General features: G+C 29.5%; 2 protein-coding genes across 2 annotated transcripts; both read left to right on the top strand.

The window, feature by feature from the left end:
• Window positions 1-1,869: 1,869 nt before the first annotated feature.
• On the top strand, window positions 1,870-2,556 carry LOC130939509 (uncharacterized). The gene has a single exon (XM_057867610.1). The coding sequence runs from the start codon at window positions 1,870-1,872 to the stop codon at window positions 2,554-2,556; it is 687 nt and encodes a 228-aa protein (XP_057723593.1).
• A 36-nt stretch (window positions 2,557-2,592) lies between these two features.
• On the top strand, window positions 2,593-23,390 carry LOC130939508 (uncharacterized). The gene is made up of 5 exons (XM_057867609.1): window positions 2,593-2,683; window positions 22,223-22,322; window positions 22,820-22,941; window positions 23,046-23,083; window positions 23,226-23,390. The coding sequence occupies exons 1-5, from the start codon at window positions 2,593-2,595 to the stop codon at window positions 23,388-23,390; spliced, it is 516 nt and encodes a 171-aa protein (XP_057723592.1).

Genomic DNA, 23,390 nt, shown 5'->3' with positions numbered 1-23,390 from the left:
TTGGTTTCTTGTAGTTAATGTTTAATGTCACGTGAAAACATAGGCTAGAAGACCTTAAGATAGGAGTGAAATGAATGAATAATTGATGGATTGTGTATATGGTATAAAATGTGAGGTCTAGCTGTTGTCAATAATTTGTTGTTGAAGTTGGTCGGTTTGGAAAAAGATTTAATATTAGTATTTGTTTGATTATGAAATAATTTGTTACTGGACATGATTTGAGTGACTGAGAGGTGTTTGGTTGATAGTTGGGACCCTTGAAGGGTGGCAGAAATTTGAGTCTTAGAGGAGATATTGCCAAAATTTCTTTAAGAATTAGAGTTTGATTTGAGGTAATATTTTAAAAGGGAAAGAGATTATTATGTGGCTTGTATATTTGAGACTATTTGTTGACCCTCTGTCGCAAGATGTGACCGGGCACTTTAACTCCCCGGATTCCCCCATGGGCATGCATATAATATGAATATTGAATATTATTGAGCTTGGAGTTTAACTCCATGGAATATTATACTATTGAGCTTGGAGTGTGACTCCATGGAATATTATATTTGAGCTTGGAGTTTGACTCCATGGAATATTATTGAGCTTGGGGATGCGCGCACAGAGGGACTGTCCAATGGTTAACTACCAGGACTTGTCGGGTTGGCTGTATAACCGACAGATGAGACTCATCAGCCATAGGACAGGCATACATCATATGCATTTGTTTGCTTTGTTTGGGTGTACATTGCTTTAGTTTGTGTAACTGTTAAATTCTGCTTATCCGCTACTTGCTCTACTTGCTGTAAATGCTTCTCTACCTGTGCTTTTCTTGCTTGAACTATATGTGTATGTTTTCTAAGAAATCCTCCTTGGCGAAGGTGTGAGGAGAGAGGATTGTCCCACCAATGATTCGGAGGATTAGAGGAGACAGAACGTGAATTATTAGGTTAAAGTTAGATTCAGAATTAGAATACCTTAGATAGCTTACCTAACTTTTGATTTAGTTTATTTTCCTTAAGAATGATTCTGAGTGTCGAAGTTTTAGGAATGCCTCCGGCTTTCCCGAGACCTTTTATATTAACTATGCGGGCACCTTTACCATACTGAGAACCTCCGGTTCTCATCCCATACTATGTTGTTGTTTTTCAGATGCAGGTGGAGAGACACCTCGATGAGCATTTGGGTATCCTCCTTACGAGCGAAGAACTGTCTTTTGGACTGTCATATTTGGTTTTAGGCTATGTATATATGTTTATAGAATCTCCGCATGTATGTTTTGTGTTTTGTCCCTCCTAGAGGTCGACTTGGAGATACAGGGGTTTATTTTGTGGTTTGAGTTTTATTTTGGGTTGTATATATACATAATTATATACTCTGGTCGGCCTTAGCTTCGCAGGTCGAGTCTGGAGCTTGCTATCTGAGTTTTGGAACTCTGATATGTATATATATGTGTTCAGTTATCTTTCGATTTTACCTGTCCGTTTTACGAATATCCATGCGAGTGTGTCACGATTTTCTGTTTATCGATTTGTTTAGCTTGTTCTTCAAGGCTCCTAGATATGATTTCACCCAACTATATCTATGTAGATATCATTTTCTTTTAAAGGTCGTAATACCTTGCCACCTCTGCTTTACGACTTAAGCGTAAGGCCCTGTGTGGTAGGGTGTTACATTATGGTATCAGAGCAGTTCGTTCCTGTAGAGCCTGAGGGATGAACTGATTATGCTTCTGGGCATACTCTGGGTGTGTGTATGTGCTATTAGGATATCTGATTAATATATGTGGCATAAATATTCATGAGCATGCATTTGGAACTTGAAGCATTAAACTTGCGATATTGAGACTGATCAACTTAATATCACTTGTTTGGTGTGAACAGGGACCAGATGTCGTCTCGTGGATCCGAACGAGGTATACGGAGAGAAAATCCCGAGGTTGAACCAGTGCAAGGACGTCGAGGTGGAAACCCTAGTGCTAGTACGAGTAACATAAGTCGATACTATAAGTCAATGACCCTTACTGATTTCCTCAAGAATGGTCCACCTCGGTTTAACGGAAACGCCAATGCCCTGGAGGCTGATCAGTGGTTTCGAGAAGTAGAGAGGTTTTTGTACACTCAGCACATTCCTGAAGTACAGTCAGTGGAGATAGTGACTCATATGTTGGAGGGAGATGCTCAGAATTGGTGGCAAGAGTTGTGTCATACCTTGCAGGTGGAGTTAACGGATGTCCCTTGGCATAGATTCAAGACAGAGTTTTACGGGAGATATTTCTTGCATGCGTTTCGCATTGCAAAAGAATTGGAGTTAATGCAGCTGAAGCAGAAGGATATGTCTGTCGCTGACTATACCCGTGAATTCGACAATCTGTGCCGTTTCTCAAAAACTTGTCAAGGAAATCCAGCCGATTATGAGGAATGGAAGTGTGCTCAGTATGAGAAAGGACTAAGGAGAGATATCTTTAATTACGTGTATCCACAAAAGCTAACAAATTTCACTGAGTTGGTTAAGAAGAGCCAGCTCGCTGAGGATTGCTCCATGAAGTGGACACTGCTACAGGAAGGCTTTGGTTAGACCACTCCAGAAGAGTCGCGCAGGTACGGACTGGGAATGTGTTTTCGATGTGGAGCACCGGGACATATGTCTAGGGATTGTTCACGTGGGAGAGCCGCAGATGCGGGTTGGCCACGACAGGATCGAGGTAAGTATGATACAGAATGCATAAGACAGATTTGTTCCATGTAGAGCTAGGACTCCGCTTTCGTTTAGGTTACGTAATCAGATATGGAAGTTTAGGACTGGAAAGACTGGACGTAGTTTTGGACTTGGATACGGACTAGGAGGTTAGGCCGATAGAAATATCTGTTTGATAACCGGTTAGGTGTCGAGAGAAAAAGTAAGTTGTGATAGATTTAGTGTTAGAGACTGAACCAGTTTCGATTGTATTACGAAAGGTGGAACCATTAGAATCGGCAGAACTTAAGAGCTAGACGAAGTGAGTATTAGAAGTGATAAACCCGTCGATCTAATACCAACTTGCCTTATAACCTTTCTGTATCGAGTCTATCTTGCATCTTCCGTTTTGCGTAGACTTTTAAATCATAAGAATATCCTGAATTTGCAAACTAAACATGTCAGATCTTTCTGTTTTCTTTGACATGTTTAAGAAGGGAAGTTACATTAGTATGAATCTCTTCCATTTTATATCAATTTTCGAGGACGAAAATTTTTATAAGGTGGGTAGGATGTAGCAACCTCAATTTTAAAAATATAAATATAAATAAGTTATAATTTATTTTATAAAATTAGAGTTTCTTATTTTTAGAAAATTATTTTTATTATCAGTAATTGAATTAATTTTATAATAATTTAAATTTAATCAAATTCAAATTCTTATTATTATTTTTATTATTATCATTATTATTATTATTATTATTATTATTATTATTATTATTATTATTATTAATCATAAAGCACAAAAATAAAAGGCGGTGTTGATTATGCATTACGATTGTATATATATGTATATTATTCTAATTATTATTACTATTATGCATGGACGCATATATATATGTAAGGCGGCAGCCATTTACTCAATGGAAAGCCATTGCATATGGATACACATATATATAATATCTAGGTATGAGTATTATTATAGTCTTATTATATCATTAGCTATATATAATAGTATCAACTGAAGAAATTAAGTAATATTTACTTCATTATTATTATTATACTTGCGCCGCCATATATATATGTATGTATATACAAGAATGAGAGGCGAGAGAGAAGAGTAACCAAGAGGAGAGGAGCGAAAGAACGTAAACCCCGTTAAACTTTCGGTTTCGATTTCTTACAATCCGTAACTCCAATCAAAAATCTAATCCGGTAAGAGTATTCGTAACCTCTTCTTCTACACGTTGGCACCATTTTTTATTAGTGAAAGTTGACAGTGACATAGTTCATCTTTTCTTTGGGTTTGGCCAACGGGAATTTTAGGAGGCATAAACGATTTTGGACGTTTTCTTCTTCGATAGCTCGGTCAGAAAGCTTCTCCAGAGCTTTGAATATTTTGATTCCGTACGAAGGTATGGTTTTGGTTTCTTGTAGTTAATGTTTAATGTCACGTGAAAACATAGGCTAGAAGACCTTAAGATAGGAGTGAAATGAATGAATAATTGATGGATTGTGTATATGGTATAAAATGTGAGGTCTAGCTGTTGTCAATAATTTGTTGTTGAAGTTGGTCGGTTTGGAAAAAGATTTAATATTAGTATTTGTTTGATTATGAAATAATTTGTTACTGGACATGATTTGAGTGACTGAGAGGTGTTTGGTTGATAGTTGGGACCCTTGAAGGGTGGCAGAAATTTGAGTCTTAGAGGAGATATTGCCAAAATTTCTTTAAGAATTGGAGTTTGATTTGAGGTAATATTTTAAAAGGGAAAGAGATTATTATGTGGCTTGTATATTTGAGACTATTTGTTGACCCTCTGTCGCAAGATGTGACCGGGCACTTTAACTCCCCGGATTCCCCCATGGGCATGCATATAAATATGAATATTGAATATTATTGAGCTTGGAGTTTAACTCCATGGAATATTATACTATTGAGCTTGGAGTGTGACTCCATGGAATATTATATTTGAGCTTGGAGTTTGACTCCATGGAATATTATTGAGCTTGGGGATGCGCGCACAGAGGGACTGTCCAATGGTTAACTACCAGGACTTGTCGGGTTGGCTGTATAACCGACAGATGAGACTCATCAGCCATAGAACAGGCATACATCATATGCATTTGTTTGCTTTGTTTGGGTGTACATTGCTTTAGTTTGTGTAACTGTTAAATTCTGCTTATCCGCTACTTGCTCTACTTGCTGTAAATGCTTCTCTACCTGTGCTTTTCTTGCTTGAACTATATGTGTATGTTTTCTAAGAAATCCTCCTTGGCGAAAGTGTGAGGAGAGAGGATTGTCCCACCAATGATTCGGAGGATTAGAGGAGACAGAACGTGAATTATTAGGTTAAAGTTAGATTCAGAATTAGAATACCTTAGATAGCTTACCTAACTTTTGGTTTAGTTTATTTTCCTTAAGAATGATTCTGAGTGTCGAAGTTTTAGGAATGCCTCCGGCTTTCCCGAGACCTTTTATATTAACTATGCGGGCACCTTTACCATACTGAGAACCTCCGGTTCTCATCCCATACTATGTTGTTGTTTTTCAGATGCAGGTGGAGAGACACCTCGATGAGCATTTGGGTATCCTCCTTACGAGCGAAGAACTGTCTTTTGGACTGTCATATTTGGTTTTAGGCTATGTATATATGTTTATAGAATCTCCGCATGTATGTTTTGTGTTTTGTCCCTCCTAGAGGTCGACTTGGAGATACAGGGGTTTATTTTGTGGTTTGAGTTTTATTTTGGGTTGTATATATACATAATTATATACTCTGGTCGGCCTTAGCTTCGCAGGTCGAGTCTGGAGCTTGCTATCTGAGTTTTGGAACTCTGATATGTATATATATGTGTTCAGTTATCTTTCGATTTTACCTGTCCGTTTTACGAATATCCATGCGAGTGTGTCACGATTTTCTGTTTATCGATTTGTTTAGCTTGTTCTTCAAGGCTCCTAGATATGATTTCACCCAACTATATCTATGTAGATATCATTTTCTTTTAAAGGTCGTAATACCTTGCCACCTCTGCTTTACGACTTAAGCGTAAGGCCCTGTGTGGTAGGGTGTTACACTTATAATTTAAAAACAAAAAATTTAATTTTTTAAAATTTTAAATTTTTTTCAAAATATTTTTTTTATTCACCGGATAATGTTACACCCGGACAGTTGACTTTTTTTGTTGCACTTGTTCACAAATTAAGAATAAATTAATTTAAAACATTTAAAATTTTCAATTTTTTATTTTTTTTTATATTGTTGGAATTTTTTATTTTTCTATTATAAGAAAAAATAGTTTTTTAGTTTAAAAATTAAACAAATAATAAATTTACAAATCTGTTGTTTACTAGAGATTGCTAGACTTTATTTTATTTTTCTAATTTAAAGAAAAAGATTTAATCTTATAATTTAAAAATAAAAAATTTAATTTTTTAAAATTTTAAATTTTTCTAAAAATATTTTTTTTATTTTTTTTCACCGGATAATGTTACACCCGGACAGTTGCCTTTTTTGTTGCACTTGTTCACAAATTAATAATAAATTAATTTAAAAAATTTAAAATTTTTCAATTTTTATTTTTTCATATTGTTGAGATTTTTTATTTTTCTACTAATAGAAAAAAAATTTTATAGTTTAAAAATTAAAAAAATAATAAATTTACAAATCTGTTGTTTACTAGATATTGCTGGATTTTATTTTATTTTTCTAATTTAAACAAAAAAATTTAATCATATAATTTAAAAATTTAAAAATAAAAAGTTTACTTTTTTAAAATTTTAAATTTTTTAAAAATATTTTTTTATTTTTTTATTCACCGAATAATGCAACACCCATACACTTGACATTTTTTTGTTGCACTTGTTCGAAAATTAAGTGTAATCTAATATAAAAAAATTAAAATTTTTTAATTTTTTTTGGATATTGTTAGAATTTTTTATTTTTATATTATAATAAAAAAATAGTTTTTAGTTTAAAAATTAAAAAAATAATAAATTTACAGATCTATTGTTTACTAGATATTGCTGGACTTTATTTTATTTTTTAATATAAACAAAAAAATTTAATCTTATAATTTAAAAATTTTAAAATAAAAAATTTAGTTTTTTAAATTTTTTTAAAAATATTTTTTATATTTTTTATTCACTGGATAATGTTATATAACATTCCGAGTTTTCGAAAAATTAAATAATGATGTATTATTTTATTTAAAGAATATTATTTTTTTAAAAGTAATTAAATTAAATTTTATGATAATTTGAGTTTAAAATTTATTAAAATTTTTAAATTATTTTTATTATTATAATAAGATATTTCAAAATATATTATTATTATTATTATTATTATTATTATTATTATTATTATTATTATTGTTGTTGTTGTTGTTGTTTAAAAGAAAAAGAAGAAGTGGCCGAAGCCATTTAGAGCAAAAGAGAGGAAATGAAGCATAGCTTATATGTATATATACATATATATATAACCAATGCCACCAAATCACCATTTATTATATTCATTACCTTAGTTCCATATATATATATATAACCGTGAGTCTTTAAGGGAATCAAAGAAAAGAGATTGAAACGTGGCTCATATGCATACATTTACACATATATAACAATGACACCTCACCATCCTCACTAATCAAAATCTTTACCTATCTCTTTTCATTAATTCATTATTGCCACGGACAGGGAGAAGAAAGAAAGGCCGAGAGAGAGACCGTCGGTGAGAGAGGAAACCATGACTCCTTTTGATCTTTTGGCTTCGATTTCTTAAGATTCGTAAATCCAATAAAAAATTTAATTCGATAAAAGTGTTTGTATCCTTCTCCTTTTTGTATTGGTGTCAATTTTGATCGGTGAAAGTCGACGGTAACGTAGCTCTCCTGTCCCTTGAGTTTGGCCAACTGGAATTCTAGGAGACACAGATGATTTCTGACGCTTTTCTCTTCAGCAGTTCGGTCAAAAAGTTTCTCCAGAGCTTTCGTTGATTTTGATTTCATACGGAAGTAGGGGGTTTCATTTTTAAAATTACAAGTTTTTTTTAATTTAAGAATGCCAAAAAACTTATTGAGTAATTGCAAATAATTTACACGTGTTTTATGTGTCTAATTGATGAGAATTGGTTGTAATTGTGAGTGTTGGTCAATTTGGTGTTGCTTGTTAAATTGCAATGTGATTTGAGTTTATGAATTGGGTTTGAATTGAGAATGTGTTTGATGCTGGAATTTATGGTTATAGAAGTGGATGGTAACTGATTTTGGTATTAGTATGATGGTGATAGGTGTTGATGAAGGACTGGTAAAAATACACAAGAAGGTGATTTTGGTTAGTATTAAATATTAAACGAGTATGGTCGGAGGAATTTGTAAAGTCTGAATGAAGAAATGAATTTTCTTTAATTTCAAAAGCAAAAGATTTGAAACGGGCTAATTTTATTGAAATAGAAAGAGGCTTAACTTTAAATAAAATGATTTGATTCTATTTGATATTTGAAAAACGGTATGAATATTGAGAACGATTTATTACTTGGAAATGTTTTGAAAAGTGTTTGAAAGATAATTAATGGAATCTCTGCCACAGGAGAGCAGAGAATAAAGATTAGAGAATATATTAACTAAAAGGATATCTGCCACATGAGAGTAGAAAACAAAGATTAAAGGAATATATTAATTAATGAAATGACTGCCACAGGAGAGCAGATGGGACATTGTTTGGGCCTTAGTGCCAAATGTAAAGTGGGAACGCCCACACACTGAGAACTGTTTTCCAGATGTACGCTTATTGATTTGGAAAGTCGCACTGTATGCGGCCTAGCCGTACGACTTATAAGCACACTGTATGCATCTGGAAAGCCATATCTGGGACTCGTGCCCGGGTAATGTCGGGAGCGGATAGGCAACCGACACATGAGCTCATGGCCTGCATTAGGAACAGACATGCATCATGTTGTTTGCACATTTGTATTTGGTTGTGTTTGCTTGTATTACTTCTCTGTGATTGTGCTGTTTGACTTGTTTGTATGCTGGTTTGAATCCCTTACTTGTACTGTTAGTTCACGAATATATTGAGGTGAGATGTTGTTAGTTCACGAATATATTGAGGTGAGATGTTGTGGTTGAAAAATGATTATGTGGCTGAGAGATGGTTAGTATGACTATTTTCGTGATTAAAATCTGTGTTGAGTTTAGATATTTAGAGAAAAGTACTTATTTATCTAAATTAAAAATAAAAGTATTTTCAAAGGTTTAACAAAATAGTTTTACTAAGTAAGTTAATTATTTGCATTAAATTCATTACTTGTACGACATTCACATTCTCTACTGAGAACGTGTGGTTTGTTCTCACCCCAAAATCTTCCACCCTTTTAGTGACAGGTTCGAAGATTCAGTATGAAGCTGCGGACGATCAGTAAATTTACTTGTGATACCTGTTATTTTTATAGAGTTCCCTCATCCTTGTTGCTTTAGCTTTTATTTTGTCCAAAGGAATAGTTATTATCTTCAAGTAATAATAATCACATAATTACTAGTAATGATAATTATTATACAAAAGATTTCAAATAAGTCTCAGTTACAACTCCTATCCCTCTGTATAAAATAAAATTTAAAATAAAATAAAATTTAAAGCAATAAGGGCAAGGGAACTCTATAAAAATAACAGGAATCACAAGCAAATCTACTAATCGTCTGTAGCTTCTTACTGAATCTTCGAACCTGTGACACTGAAAGGGTGGAAGATTTTGGGGTGAAAATAAACCACATGTTCTCAGTAGGGAAGGAGAATGCCGTAAGAGTAATGAAATAAAATGCAAATAATTAACTTTACTCAATAAAACTATATTTTTATCAAACCTTTTGAAAATACTTTTTACTATTACTTTATATAATTAATTACCTTCTTTAAATTTTTGAACTTAAGACAAATTCCAATCAAAACCTCAGTTCTCAGCCACCTCAATACACAAGCTAATAACACAGAAAACAGATCAACACATAAACAAGTAGCAAAAAGACAAACAGCACAATCATAGAGAGACAAGATAAGCAAACTCAATCAAATGCAAATACGCAAACAATGATGATGCATGTCTATCCCTAACGCAGGCCATGAGCTCATGTGTCGGTTGCCTACCCGCCCCCGACATTACCCGGGCACAAGTCCCAGATATGGCTTTCCAGATGCATACAATGTGTTTATAAGTCGTACGACTAGGCCGCATACAGTGTGACTTTCCAAATCAATAAGCGTATATCTGGAAAACAGTTCTCAGTGTGTAGGCGTCCCCACTTTACATTTGGCACTAAGGCCCAAACAATGTCATATCTGCTCTCCTGTGACAGTCATTTCATTAATTAATATATTCCTTTAATCTTTATTCTCTGCTCTCCTGTGATAGAGATTCTTTTAATTATCTTTCTTTCCTTTACTTTTCGTTCTTCTTCTTCTTTTCTTTTTTATCAAACCGAACTCAAAACATAACTTAAAGCAAAATCCCTTCTCAAAAGATTGAGTTTAAAACATCATACTTATCTTAATAAATCAGTTTGAAAACAAAACTCTTTTCGTAATAAATCGAAATCAAGTAATATTCTTAAATTAGATTTGCTTTTAAATAACACTTTAAATAAAGTCTTAAAGTTTTATAACAATTTGGCAGCGTTTCCTTTAAATTTTGGGCTTTGCCATCCTTTAAAGGTCCCAACCTAACCACCACCTTTCAAACACTTTTCAAAATATTTTCAAGTAACAACTCATTTTCAATATCCACACCGTTCAAAATATCAAATAGAATCAAATCATTTTCTTTAAAGCTAAGCCTCTTTCTATTTCAATAAAATTAGCCCGTTTCAAATATTTTGCTTTTGAAATTAAAGGAAATTCATTTCTTCATTCAGACTTTACAAATCCCTCCGATCATACTCGTTTAACATTTAATACTAACCAAAATCACATTCTTGCGTATTTTTACCAGCCCTTCATCAGCACCTATTCACCATCATACTAATACCAAAATCAGTTACCATCCACTTCCATAACCATAAATTCCAGCATCAAATACAGTCTCGATTCAAATCCAATTCATAAACTCAAATCACATTTCAATTTAACAAGCAACACCAAATTGACCAACACTCACAATTACAACCAACTCTCACTACAACATTTTCAGGTTGAGACAACATTTAAAAAATATTGCTTAAAGGCTGATACAATGTTACTTTTGATCTATGGCAACACTTTTAGACCTAAGGCAACGTTTTTAGGCGGCGTTGCATATGCAGTCGTTGCCTTAGATCAAGGCAACACTTTTTTGTTTCAAAAGCAACGCTTTTGAGAGCAACACTTGGTAAGTGTTACCTTTGGTTGAAAAACAACAACACTTTAAAGGTGTGTTTGAGACAACACTTTTTCAGTGTTGTCTTTTCTCTTATATTTTGGTCACTACTAAAAAGTGTTGCCTATTTGTAATAAAATGCAACCCTTTTATGTGTTGCTTATAAGTTTGAATTCGCAATACTTTGAAGTATTGCCTATTAGTTATGAATATGCAACATTTTAAAGCATTGCCTTTTCTTTTAGATATGCAACCTATACAAGTGTTGCCTTTTCTTTTGAATATGCAACCTATACAAGTGTTGTCTAATATTCAAAATATACATCTAATAGAAGGGTTGCCTTTTTGACAAAAGTAAAAGTTGTTTTTGTAGTAAAATTACAAAAAAATAATAATAAAATTCACAATAGAATTTTTTGTCATACATGTATAATCATTTTAATTAATAAGTAAATTTGTGTACAGTAGAAAAATTTAGAAAAAAGACAATAACTAATAATAAAGTTCTAATTAAAATAGATATTAAAAGGTTCAATTAATATTTCAAATACATATTTGTTAATAATTCTCAATAAAATAATAAAATTTTTGTTTGACAATAATTGTTATAAAAAAATAGTAATTAATATTTGTCAAAAAGACATCAATCTACTTACATATTTTTATATTCATGCTTGACTTGTTTCGTATGCTAAATTTGCAAATAATACACAACAAAAAATGAACAACTTATCATAAAAAAATGAATGAATGGCAGAAGATAACGGAAACAAAAGTGAAGAAGCTGAAATTGAAATAATAGTGCAAGGAGTTCTTGTCAAAACTAAAACTGAAAATAATGATAGGGTTCAGTGAATGAAATGAAAGATAAGATAAAAATGATAATTAGTGGTGATTAGAGAAAAGCCGTGTGTCTTGGTTCATTAATGAAAGGCTATGTGTCACATTTTTCTTTCTCCAAAGTAATTCAGTCATGCATGAAGATTAAAATGAAATTGATAAATGTTAATGCATGATCAAGGGTCATTGGTCATTCAATGAGAAAAGGCATGTGTCATAGTTTTATATATAAACTTATGCATAAAAAGCCACGTTTTAAAATTTTCTTTCTTTCTTTGTTTCTTACCAAAACTAAATGATTAATAATAATAATAATAATAATAATAATAATAATAATAATAATAATAAAAATAAATTTAATATTTGTCTAATTAAAATATATATATTTTTATAAATAATTTAAATTTAATAAAATAAATAATATTTAATTATTTTTGTTGAAAATAATTTTTTAAAAAAATTATATCTCAATATAATATAATAACTTATAAATAGTTAATTATTTAATTTTCAAAAGTTCGGAGTCTTACATCCTATCCCACTTATAAAAATTTTCGTCCTCAAAAATTGATACAAAATAAAAGAATGAAGTTCAAACTAGCTTTACTTTTGAACACATTAGGAAAAAAACAAAATATTTTGACATATATAAGACGTAATATATAAGGAGGAAGATTTAAGGTCTCACTATATATATATATATATATATATATATTACTTATACGGTTTTTAAATCCAGGATATTCTTATGGCTTAAAATTATAGGGAAGAAGTCTGGCGCAAAGCAAAAGATACAAGGTAGGCTCGATGCAAAAAGGTTACAAGGTAGGCTGGTATTAGAACGACAGGTATATCGTTTGCACACTAAACTCATACTAACTTTAGAGCTTCAGCTGCCTAAACTTCAACATGACGTAACTTCACCATTCCCAACCATACCATATTAAACAGATTCTCCATGGATTCTCAACCTCATCAAACATTCCGCAACCCACTAACAGGCACAAATCTAACTTCAACAAAACTCCTTTGCAAGAATCAAGCTCCTTAACATCCTGTGACATTGCACACTTACAAACTCCACCTTCCGCGTCCGCACAACGTATCCTAAAGAACTAACATATCGCTTGCCATATATAACGATCGCACGTGTCACCAAAACAAGTCTCAAGTCACTCAAAAGGATACAAGACCTTAGAGAAAGGACAAGCAATAAGGAAAATGTTCACCAAGATTTCTACGTTTCTCTTTGATGCATTAATAAGTCCAAAGTTACATCAGAGAATACATGAGCCCAAAAAAAAAATAGTTTAAACAGCACAAGGAAGAATCACACGTTACTCTAAAACAAGCTTGAGTTACCTAAAAAGATATCAAACTTAGGAAGAGAAGAACAAAATTTATGGACGGGGTTCATAGGAATTCAAGAGAATGTTGAAGAACACTATCAGGCAGGGAATAATTCAGAATGCAAGGTTCGAAACAAGAACTCCAAAAGAACCAAATTCAATCGGAATGAGATATACATAAGATGCAAGACATGAAGCAAAAGAACCAAACCGCATCTTAAGAAAAACAGATATCTCAGGAAATTTAAGAAGACATATGTAGTCAGAATCAAATGAAAAAGCATATGAACAAGGAAATAGGATTGGAGAATAAATTATTATTATTATTATTATTATTATTATTATTATTATTATTTATGTTGGGAATAAGACACCATTTTCCCTTGAGAAAACACCTTTGACAGAGAAATAAAATAGACACAATCACAACACAAGAATTTAACGTGAAAACTCCAATTACCGGAGAAAAAACCACGGCCGTTGTCAAATGACAACCAGAGAATATCACTATGTGAAAATTGTTACAACACATAGACTTCTTTCTCTCTAACACTGGCACCCCAGTACACCCACACTCTCTCAAAGCAAATATCTAACTACACCTTACAACACTCTCTAATCAAAGAGTACAGAGGAAAAGAAAAATCAGATACAAGCTTAAAGTGTTTCTGACTGGTGCAAAATCAAATGGAGAACTTAGCCCCATATTTATAGCCTAGGCTACCCACTCCATTTGCTATCCTAAGCAATGTGGGACTAATTCAACCAAATCCTAACAATCTCCACCTTGATTGAAATAGTCACACATCTTCAGCTTCCATTGTCAACACCGACAATTCTTTGCTGCCATTGTCTATACCGACAATCATAGTTCAGAGAACTATCATACTCCACCATGAAAGTATACTTACTTAGAATTAGACTACTCCAAGCATTTCGCCTTGGTACAGATCAAAACCTTGCTGAAAATTCATGGTGCAACTTCCAAATTGGCTTTTCCTGGAAGTTCTTCAGCCATCGACCTAACTCCGCCATACACCTTGCATCTCAACGCCAACCAATGCCCGTGTGCAATTGTGGACCCGATTGCCACAACTTATCCTTATCCATAGCAGTTCGGTAATACCATGAGGATACTTCTTGTCTTCTAGAGAACATCATCTTCTCTCATAGAGAGAGCAACCAGAGATCTTCTCCTTCAACACCTTGTGCAAACCTGTTTGTATCAACACATCCTTGACTTGTATTTGCCACAAGCCAAAATTGATTCTTCCATCAAATTTTTCTATTTCAAGCTTCACAGCACTTGAATATCCTGACATTGTTGCAACCGTATACTGGAATAGTATAACTCAACTGTAGACCGTGTACTAGGAAGGGTCCCCAGGAAAGAGAGGTGGGTCACAATGGACACACTTAAATACCAGGTCTTTCCTTAGCCAGAACCTTTCCAAACTGCACTCTCACAGTGTCACACTGCCTTCCAGCAACAACAACAGCAACCAAAGATCAACCTCAAGCCACAGGACAAAATTCTTTTCTGATGTGGAAGGTCAGACTAGGCTGCAACCACAGAGCATACTAAGAATAAATCCCACCGAACCGAAGCTCTGATACCACTTGTTGGGAATAAGACACCATTCCCCTTGAGAAAACACCTTTGATAGAGAAATAAAATAGACACAATCACAACACAAGAATTTAACGTGAAAACTCCAATTACCGGAAAAAAACCACGGCCGTTGTCAAATGACAACCAGAGAATATCACTATGTGAAAATTGTTACAACACATAGACTTCTTTCTCTCTAACACCGGCACTCCAGTACACCCACACTCTCTCAAAGCAAATATCTAACTACACCTCACAACACTCTCTAATCAAAGAGTACAGAAGAAAAGAAAAATCAGATACAAGCTTAAAATGTTTTTGACTGGTGCAAAAACAAATGGAGAACTTAGCCTCATATTTATAGCCTAGGCCACCCACTCCATTTGCTATCCTAAGTAATGTGGGACTAATTCAACCAAATCCTAACCATTTAAAAGAAAAAGAAGAAGTGGCCGAAGCCATTTCGAGCAAAAGAGAGGAAATGAAGCATAGCTTATATGTATATATACATATATATAACCAATGCCACCAAATCACCATTTATTATATTCATTACCTTTGTTCCATATATATATAACCGTGAGCCTTTAAGGGAATCAAAGAAAAGAGATTGAAACGTGGCTCATATGCATACAATTACACATATATAACAATGACACCTCACCATCCTCACTAATCAAAATCTCTACCTATCTCCTTTCATTAATTCATTATTGCCACGGACAGGGAGAAGAAAGAAAGGCAGAGAGAGAGACCATGGGTGAGGGAGGAAACTATGACTCCCTTTGATCTTTCGGCTTCAATTTTTTGAGATTCGTAAATCCAATAAAAAATCTAATCCGATAAAAGTGTTCATATCCTTTTTCTTTATGTATTGACGTCACTTTTGATCAGTGGAAATCGACGGTGATGTAGCTCTCCTGCCCCTTGAGTTCGGCCAACTGGAGTTCTAGGAGACACAGATGATTTCTGACGCTTTCCTCTTCAGCAACTCGGTCAAAAAGTTTCTCTGGAGCTTTCGTTGATTTTGATTTCATACGGAGGTAGGGGATTTCGTTTTTAAAATTACAAGTTTTTTTTTTAATTTAAGAATGCCAAAAAACTTATTGAGTAATTGTAAATAATTTACACGTGTTTTGTGTGTCTAATTGATGAGAATTGGTTGTAATTGTGAGTGTTGGTCAATTTGGTGTTGCTTGTTAAATTGCAATGTGATTTGAGTTTATGAATTGGGTTTGAATTGAGACTGTGTTTGATGCTGGAATTTATGGTTATAGAAGTGGATGGTAACTGATTTTGGTATTAGTATGATGGTGAATAGGTGCTGATGAAGGGCGGGTAAAAATACACAAAAAGGTGATTTTTGTTAGTATTAAATGTTAAACGAGTATGGTCGGAGGAATTTGTAAAGTCTGAATGAAGAAATGAATTTTCTTTAATTTCAAAAGCAAAAGATTGGAAACGGGCTAATTTTATTGAAATAGAAAGAGGCTTAGCTTTAAAGAAAATGATTTGATTCTATTTGATATTTTGAACGCTGTGAATGTTGAAAATGATTTTTTACTTGAAAATCTTTTGAAAAGGGTTTGAAAGGTGGTTAGGTTGGAACCCTTGAAGGGTGGCAAAACCCGAATTTTAAAGAAATTGCTGTCAAATTTTTATAAAACTCTAAAACTTTATTTAAAGTGTTATTTAAAAGCAAATTTAATTTAAGAATATTACTTGATTTCGATTTATTACGAAAAGAGTTTTGTTTTCAAACCGATTTATTAAGAAAAGTATGATATTTTAAACTCAATCTTTTGAGAAGGGATTTCGCTTTGAGTTATGTTTTGAGTTCGGTTTGATAAAAAAGAAAAGAAGAGGAAGAACGAAAAGTAAAGGAAAGAAAGATAATTAAAGGAATCTCTGCCACAGGAGAGCAGAGAACAATGATTAAAGGAATATATGAATTAATGAAATGACTGCCACAGGAGAGTAGATGTGACATTGTTTGGGCCTTAGTGCCAAATGTAAAGTGGGGACGCCCACACACTGAGAACTATTTTCCAGAGGTACGCTTATTGATTTGGAAAGTCACGTTGTATGCGGCCTAGCCGTACGACTTATAAGCACACTGTATGCATCTGGAAAGCAATATCTGGGACTTGTGTCCGGGTAATGTCGGGAGCGGGTAGGCAACCGACACATGAGCTCATGGCCTGCATTAGGAATAGACATGCATCATGTTGTTTGTACATTTGTATTTGGTTGAGTTTGCTTGTATTACTTCTTTGTGATTGTGCTGTTTGACTTGTTTGTATGTTGGTTTGAATCCCTTACTTGTGCTGTTAGTTCACGGATGTATTGAGGTAAGATATTGTGGTTGAAATATGATTATGTGGCTGAGAGATTGTTAGTATGACTAATTTTGTGATTGAAATCTATTTTGAGTGTAGAAATTTAAAGAAAAGTAATTATTTATCTGAAGTAGAAATAAAAGTATTTCCATTGGTTTAACAAAATAGTTTTACTAAGTTAATTATTTGCATTAAATTCATTACTTTTATGGCATTCTCATTCCCTATTGAGAACGTGTAGTTTGTTCTCACCCCAAAATCTTCCACTCTTTCAGTGACAGGTTTGAAGATTCAGTATGAAGCTGCGGACGATTAGTAGATTTACTTGTGATGCCTGTTGTTTTTATAGAGTTCCCTCGTCCCTGTTGCTTTAGCTTTTATTTTATCCAAAAGGATAGGTATTGTCTTCAAATTTTATATTGAATTCATTTGTATATTTATTATTATTATAATTGATTTTAATTACTAAAAATTTTCTGGTATTTTCTTATAAACAATGCATTAAATAATAAAGGAAATTAGGTTCGCCCTTTTTTACGATCATGAGATGCTAAAAGTTAGGGTGTTACATGTTACAGCCAAACAGTTTACTTTTTTATTGTGCCACTTGTTCACAAATTAAGAATAAATTAATTTAAAAAATTTAAAAATTTTCAATTTTTTATTTTTTTGATATTTTTAGAATTATTTATTTTTCTACTAATAGAAAAAAATATTTTTATAGTTTAAAATTTAAAAAAATAATAAATTTACAGATCCGTTGTTTACTAGATATTGCTGGATTTTCTTTTATTTTTCTAATTTAAAACAAAAAATTCAATCATATAATTTAAAAATTCAAAAATAAATATTTTGTTTTTTAAAATTTTAAATTTTTCTAAAAATATTTTTTTAATTTTTTTATTCACCGGATAATGCAACACCCAGACAGGTGACATTTGTTTGTTACACTTGTTCGAAAATTAAGAGTAAATTAATATAAATTTTTTTTGGATATTGTTAGAATTTTTTATTTTTATATTATAATAAAAAATAGATTTTTGGTTTAAAAATTAAAAAAATAATAAATTAACAGATCTGTTGTTTACTAGATATTGCTAGACTTTATTTTATTTTTCTAATATAAATAAAAAAACTTAATCTTATAATTTAAAAATTTAAAAATAAAAAATTTAGTTTTTTAAATTATAAATTTTTCTAAAAATATTTTTTTATTTTTTTATTCACCGGATAATGTTACACCCAAACAGTTGACTTTTTATTATGGCACTTGTTCACAAATTAAGAATAAATTAATTTAAAAATTTTTAATTTTTTATTTTTTTGATATTGTTGGAATTTTTTATCTTTCTATTATAATAAAAACTAGTTTTTTAGTTTAAAAATTAAACAAATAATAAATTTACAGATCTATTGTTTACTAGATATTGCTGGACTTTATTTTATTTTTCTAATTTAAATAAAAAATTTAATCTTATAATTTTAAAAAAATTAATTTTATAAAATTTTAAATTTTTCTAAAAATATTTTTTTCTTTTTTTATTCACCAAATAATGTTACACTAGGACAGTTGACATTTTTTTGTTGCACTTGTTCACAAATTAAGAATAAATTAATTTAAAAAATTTTTTATTTTTTATTTTTTATTTTTTTGATATTGTTGGAACTTTTTATTTTTCTACTAATAGAACAAAAAGTTTTATAGTTTAAAAATTTTAAAATAATAAATTTACAGATCTGTTGTTTACTAGATATTGCTAGATTTTATTTTATTTTTCTAATTTAAACCAAAAAATTTAATCATATAATTTGAAAATTCAAAAATAAAAAATTTAGTTTTTTAAAATTTTAAATTTTTCTAAAAATATTTTTTTATTTTTTTATTCACCGGATAATGCAACACCTAGACAGTTGACATTTTTTTGCTGCACTTGTTCGAAAATTAAGAGTAAATTAATATAAAAAATTTAAAATGTTTAATTTTTTATTTTTATATTATAATAAAAAAAATTAGTTTTTAGTTTAAAAACTAAAAAAATAATAAATTTACAAATCTGTTGTTTACAAGATATTGCTGAACTTTATTTTATTTTTTTAATATAAATAAAAAAATTTAATCTTATAAAAATTTAAAAATAAAAATTTAGTTTTTTAAATTTTAAATTTTTCTGAAAATATTTTTTTATTTTTTTATTTACCGGATAATATTACATCCAAACAGTTGACTTTTTTTATTGTGGCACTTGTTCACAAATTAAGAATAAATTAATTTAAAAAATTTAAAAATGTTCAATTTTTTCTTTTTTTGATATTGTTATAATTTTTTATTTTTTTACTAATAGAAAAAAATATTTTTATAGTTTAAAAATTAAAAAAATAATAAATTTGTAGATCCATTGTTTACTAAAAATTGCTGGATTTTCTTTTATTTTTCTAATTTAAACCAAAAAATTTAATCATATAATTTAAAAATTCAAAAATAAAAAATTTAGTTTTTTAAAATTTTAAATTTTTCTAAAGATATTTTTTTTTATTCATCGGATAATGCAATACCCAGACAATTGACATTTTTTTGCTGCACTTGTTCGAAAATTAAGAGTAAATTCATATAAAAAATTTAAAATTTTTTTATTTTTTTCGGATATTGTTAGAATTTTTTATTTTTCTACTATAGTAAAAAGATAGTTTTTTAGTTTAAAAATTAAAAAAATAATAAATTTACAAATCTGTTGTTTACTAGATATTGCTGGACTTTATTTTATTTTTCTATTATAAATAAAAAAATTAATCTTATAATTTAAAAATTTAAAAATAAAAAATTAGTTTTTTAAATTTTAAATTTTTCTAAAAATATTTTTTTTATTTTTTTATTCACCGGATAATGTTACACCCAAATAGTTGACTTTTTTATTGTTGCACTTGTTCACAAATTAAGAATAAATTAATTTATAAATTTATAAATTTTAAATTTTTTATTTTTTTGATATTTTTGGAATTTTTTATTTTTCTATTATAATAAAAAATAGTTTTTTAGTTTAAAAATTATAAAAAATGATAAATTTACAGATCTGTTGTTTACTAAATATTGCTAGACTTTATTTTATTTTTCTAATTTAAATAAAAAATTTTAATCTTATAATTTAAAATTTTAAAAATAAATAATTTAGTTTTTTAAAATTTTAAATTTTTCTAAAAATATTTTTTTATTTTTTATTCACCGGATAATGTTACACCCGGACAGTTGACTTTTTTGTTGCACTTGTTCACAAATTAAGAATAAATTTATTTAAAAAAATTAAAAATTTTCAATTTTTTATTTTTTTTATATTGTTTGAATTTTTTATTTTTCTACTAATTGAAAAAAAAAATATTTTTATAGTTTAAAAATTAAAAAATAATAAATTTACAGATCCATTGTTTACTAGATGTTGCTGGATTTTATTTTATTTTTCTAATTTAAATAAAAAAATTTAGTCATATAATTGTAAAAATTCAAAAATAAAAAAATTTAGTATTTTAAAATTTTAAATTTTTCTAAAAATATTTTTTATTTTTTTATTCACCGGATAATGCAACACCCAAACAGTTGACATTTTTTTGCTGCACTTGTTCAAAAATTAAGAGTAAATTAATATAAAAAATTTAAATTTTTTTAATTTTTTTGTATATTATTAGAATTTTTTATTTTTCTACTATAATAAAAAAATAGTTTTTTAGTTTAAAAATTTAAAAAATAATCTTTATCTTTATAGTAATATAAATGGGGAGCTCATTTGTTGACGTGGCCTGAAAGTTCGTTTGCTAATGTGTCGTCACTAGAAATTTTAAGTTTTATATTTATAAATTATAAATTATTATTTGTTTAAGTTGTTATTTTCAAATTTTAAGTTTAGGTTATTTTACTTAGGTTGTTATTTTTTAAATTTTAAATTATTTTATTTAAGTTATTATTTTTTAAATTTTAATTTGTTGTACTTAGGTTGTTATTTTTTACATTTTAAATTATTTTACTTAGATTGTTCTTTTTTATATTTTAACACTATTTTTTAAAAATCTGTTAATTCTTTTTAGCATTATTTTTTAAAATTTTGTTGATTTTTTTAAATTGCAGCTACATAAATTCTTTTAAAGAAATTTAGAATTTTAAAAAAATTTACGTTAATTATACTTCAGTTGTTACATACTAATATTACTATAAAGATTTACGTTAGTTTAGAGTTTTTAAATTATTATTTGTTTAGGTTGTTATTTTCAAATTTTAAGTTCAGGTTGTTTTATTTAATTTGTTATTTTTTAAATTTTAAATTAAAGTCAACCAAATTTAAAAAAATTTAGTTATGATGCAACTATAAAAGTATAAGTTATGAGAGATATAAAGCACCACAATTTAAAGTACATCAATACTTTTCTTTACATATATCCAAAATTCCAATGGTTGGTATTCACAAGATTGCTTAGATCAATCCTACAATCGACAATTTGTGTGTACGTATACGAGTGATACGGTTATAGACATTACCAAGTTACGGAAATTCTCCATTGCCATACTCAATTTAGATGGTTTGGCTCGACGAAGACGTGAGTTTTCTACTGATATTTTTCTATTTTATTTTAAATTTATATTATTTATATTTTAAATTTATTTGTTTATTTCCATCTAATCGTTTTTTGATTTTTGTTCATTAATTCTAGAGAGGAAAAATACACGCCTCAGTTAAGAGGGTTTTTGTGCCTCGATTCGTGAATTTGCTAGAGGAAGGAATATCTTAGCAAATAAGATATTTTGGTGTTAGACTCAATAAGGGTTACTTCAAGACTACACATAATGAGTATGTGGTTAATTTAAACCAACGTACTGATGTGTACAGACTTCCAGAATCGTCGAGTATCCCACGATATGGATTTAAGTTTGTGAGTTTTGACACTCTCAATGCTCCTAGGTATGATTGCACCTATTTAGTTGGTAAGTTTATTATTTTAGAAAAAGTATAATTTATGTATAAATTTATTTATTTTATTGATAATTTATTATGTGTTTTTTTTAACAAATTTATTGACAACAATTTTTTTTATTTTAAATCATTTCAGATGTTGTCGGATATCTTGATGGAATTGAGAATGAGAGGACTCTTGAAAAGAATAACAAATCTACCAAGTATACTATTATCGAATCAGAGATTGATGATAGGTAATTATCTATTTATTTTTATAAATATAAAAATTTTGATAATCTCATCTTTTTAAATTATTATTTTAACTTATTTTATTATAAATATTTTTATTAATATTATTAATAAGTAACAAATATATCTTAACTAACATTAAGCTTAGTTAAGATTTTTTAGATTCAAAGGCACCGTTTTTAAACGTCTAAGTATTTAAATTTTTTGAAAGAATCACTTCGGATTGATTTAAAAAAAATTTAAATTTTACAAAAAAAAAATAATAAAAGGCATTCTTTCCGTGGTTTGTTTCTTACGAATTTAAAATAATTAATTAATTATTTATTAATTTTTTTAAATTGTATTTGATATTTTAATTTTATTATTAATTTTTAAATTTTAAAAATATAAAATATATATAATTTGATATTATTTTATAGATAGTTACGTTTTTAGTTATAATTTTTTTGTTTATTTTGTTATAAAAAAATATATTTAACATTAAACATTTTATTTGATATAGAAAAATAATGGAGTGTGTACTTTTTGGCAACTATGCACATGAATTAAATGCTTTTTTGGGATCCGGCAATAAGGATGGAGCTGTTGTCATCTTACAGTTTGTTAGAGTGAAGTTATATAACGGTAATATTTATCTATAATTTTTTAACAATATATTTTTATATGTGAGTTTTTACTTATTGTTTATGTGAATTTTTACTCATTTTGTATTAAATTAAATTTTCCAGAAAGGATTGTTTTACAAAATTCTATGTATGACACAAAGGTGCTAAGGTATTTGTTCAAAAAATAAATTTTTTGTTTGTTTGTTCTCTCAAAATTAGATCTTAATTTTATTCAAAAAATATTAGTGAGATAAAATCAAAGGTTAGAAAGAAGTCTTTAATTTAACGTGGTATTTTGTACAGAATTTGTTGCTTGAATTCTCCAATGAAGTTGCGGCCAATGATGAATTCGAATTGTTGAAAAATGCTATTACACCAACTAAGCGATTATCCTCGAAGTCGGAAGAATCGAAGGTGGAAGGAGATACCTCAACTTGCAAGAAGATTAAGATTGAGAAAGAAACTTGA

The sequence above is a fragment of the Arachis stenosperma genome, chromosome 7, assembly GCF_014773155.1.
Source record: "Arachis stenosperma cultivar V10309 chromosome 7, arast.V10309.gnm1.PFL2, whole genome shotgun sequence".
NCBI classification, from domain to species: domain Eukaryota; kingdom Viridiplantae; phylum Streptophyta; class Magnoliopsida; order Fabales; family Fabaceae; genus Arachis; species Arachis stenosperma.
The sequence above is the reverse complement of the archived record's forward strand: the minus strand, read 5'-3'. Positions and strand labels throughout refer to the sequence as shown.

Excerpts from the sequence above, each read along its gene's own strand:
- LOC130939509 (XM_057867610.1), top strand. The coding sequence starts at position 1,870 with ATGTCGTCTCGTGGATCCGAACGAGGTATACGGAGAGAAAATCCCGAG.
- LOC130939508 (XM_057867609.1), top strand. The coding sequence starts at position 2,593 with ATGTGTTTTCGATGTGGAGCACCGGGACATATGTCTAGGGATTGTTCA. Across the intron at positions 2,684-22,222 it reads TTGGCCACGACAGGATCGAG|ATGTTGTCGGATATCTTGAT; the intron begins GTAAGTATGATA and ends AAATCATTTCAG. Across the intron at positions 23,084-23,225 it reads ATTCTATGTATGACACAAAG|AATTTGTTGCTTGAATTCTC; the intron begins GTGCTAAGGTAT and ends TATTTTGTACAG.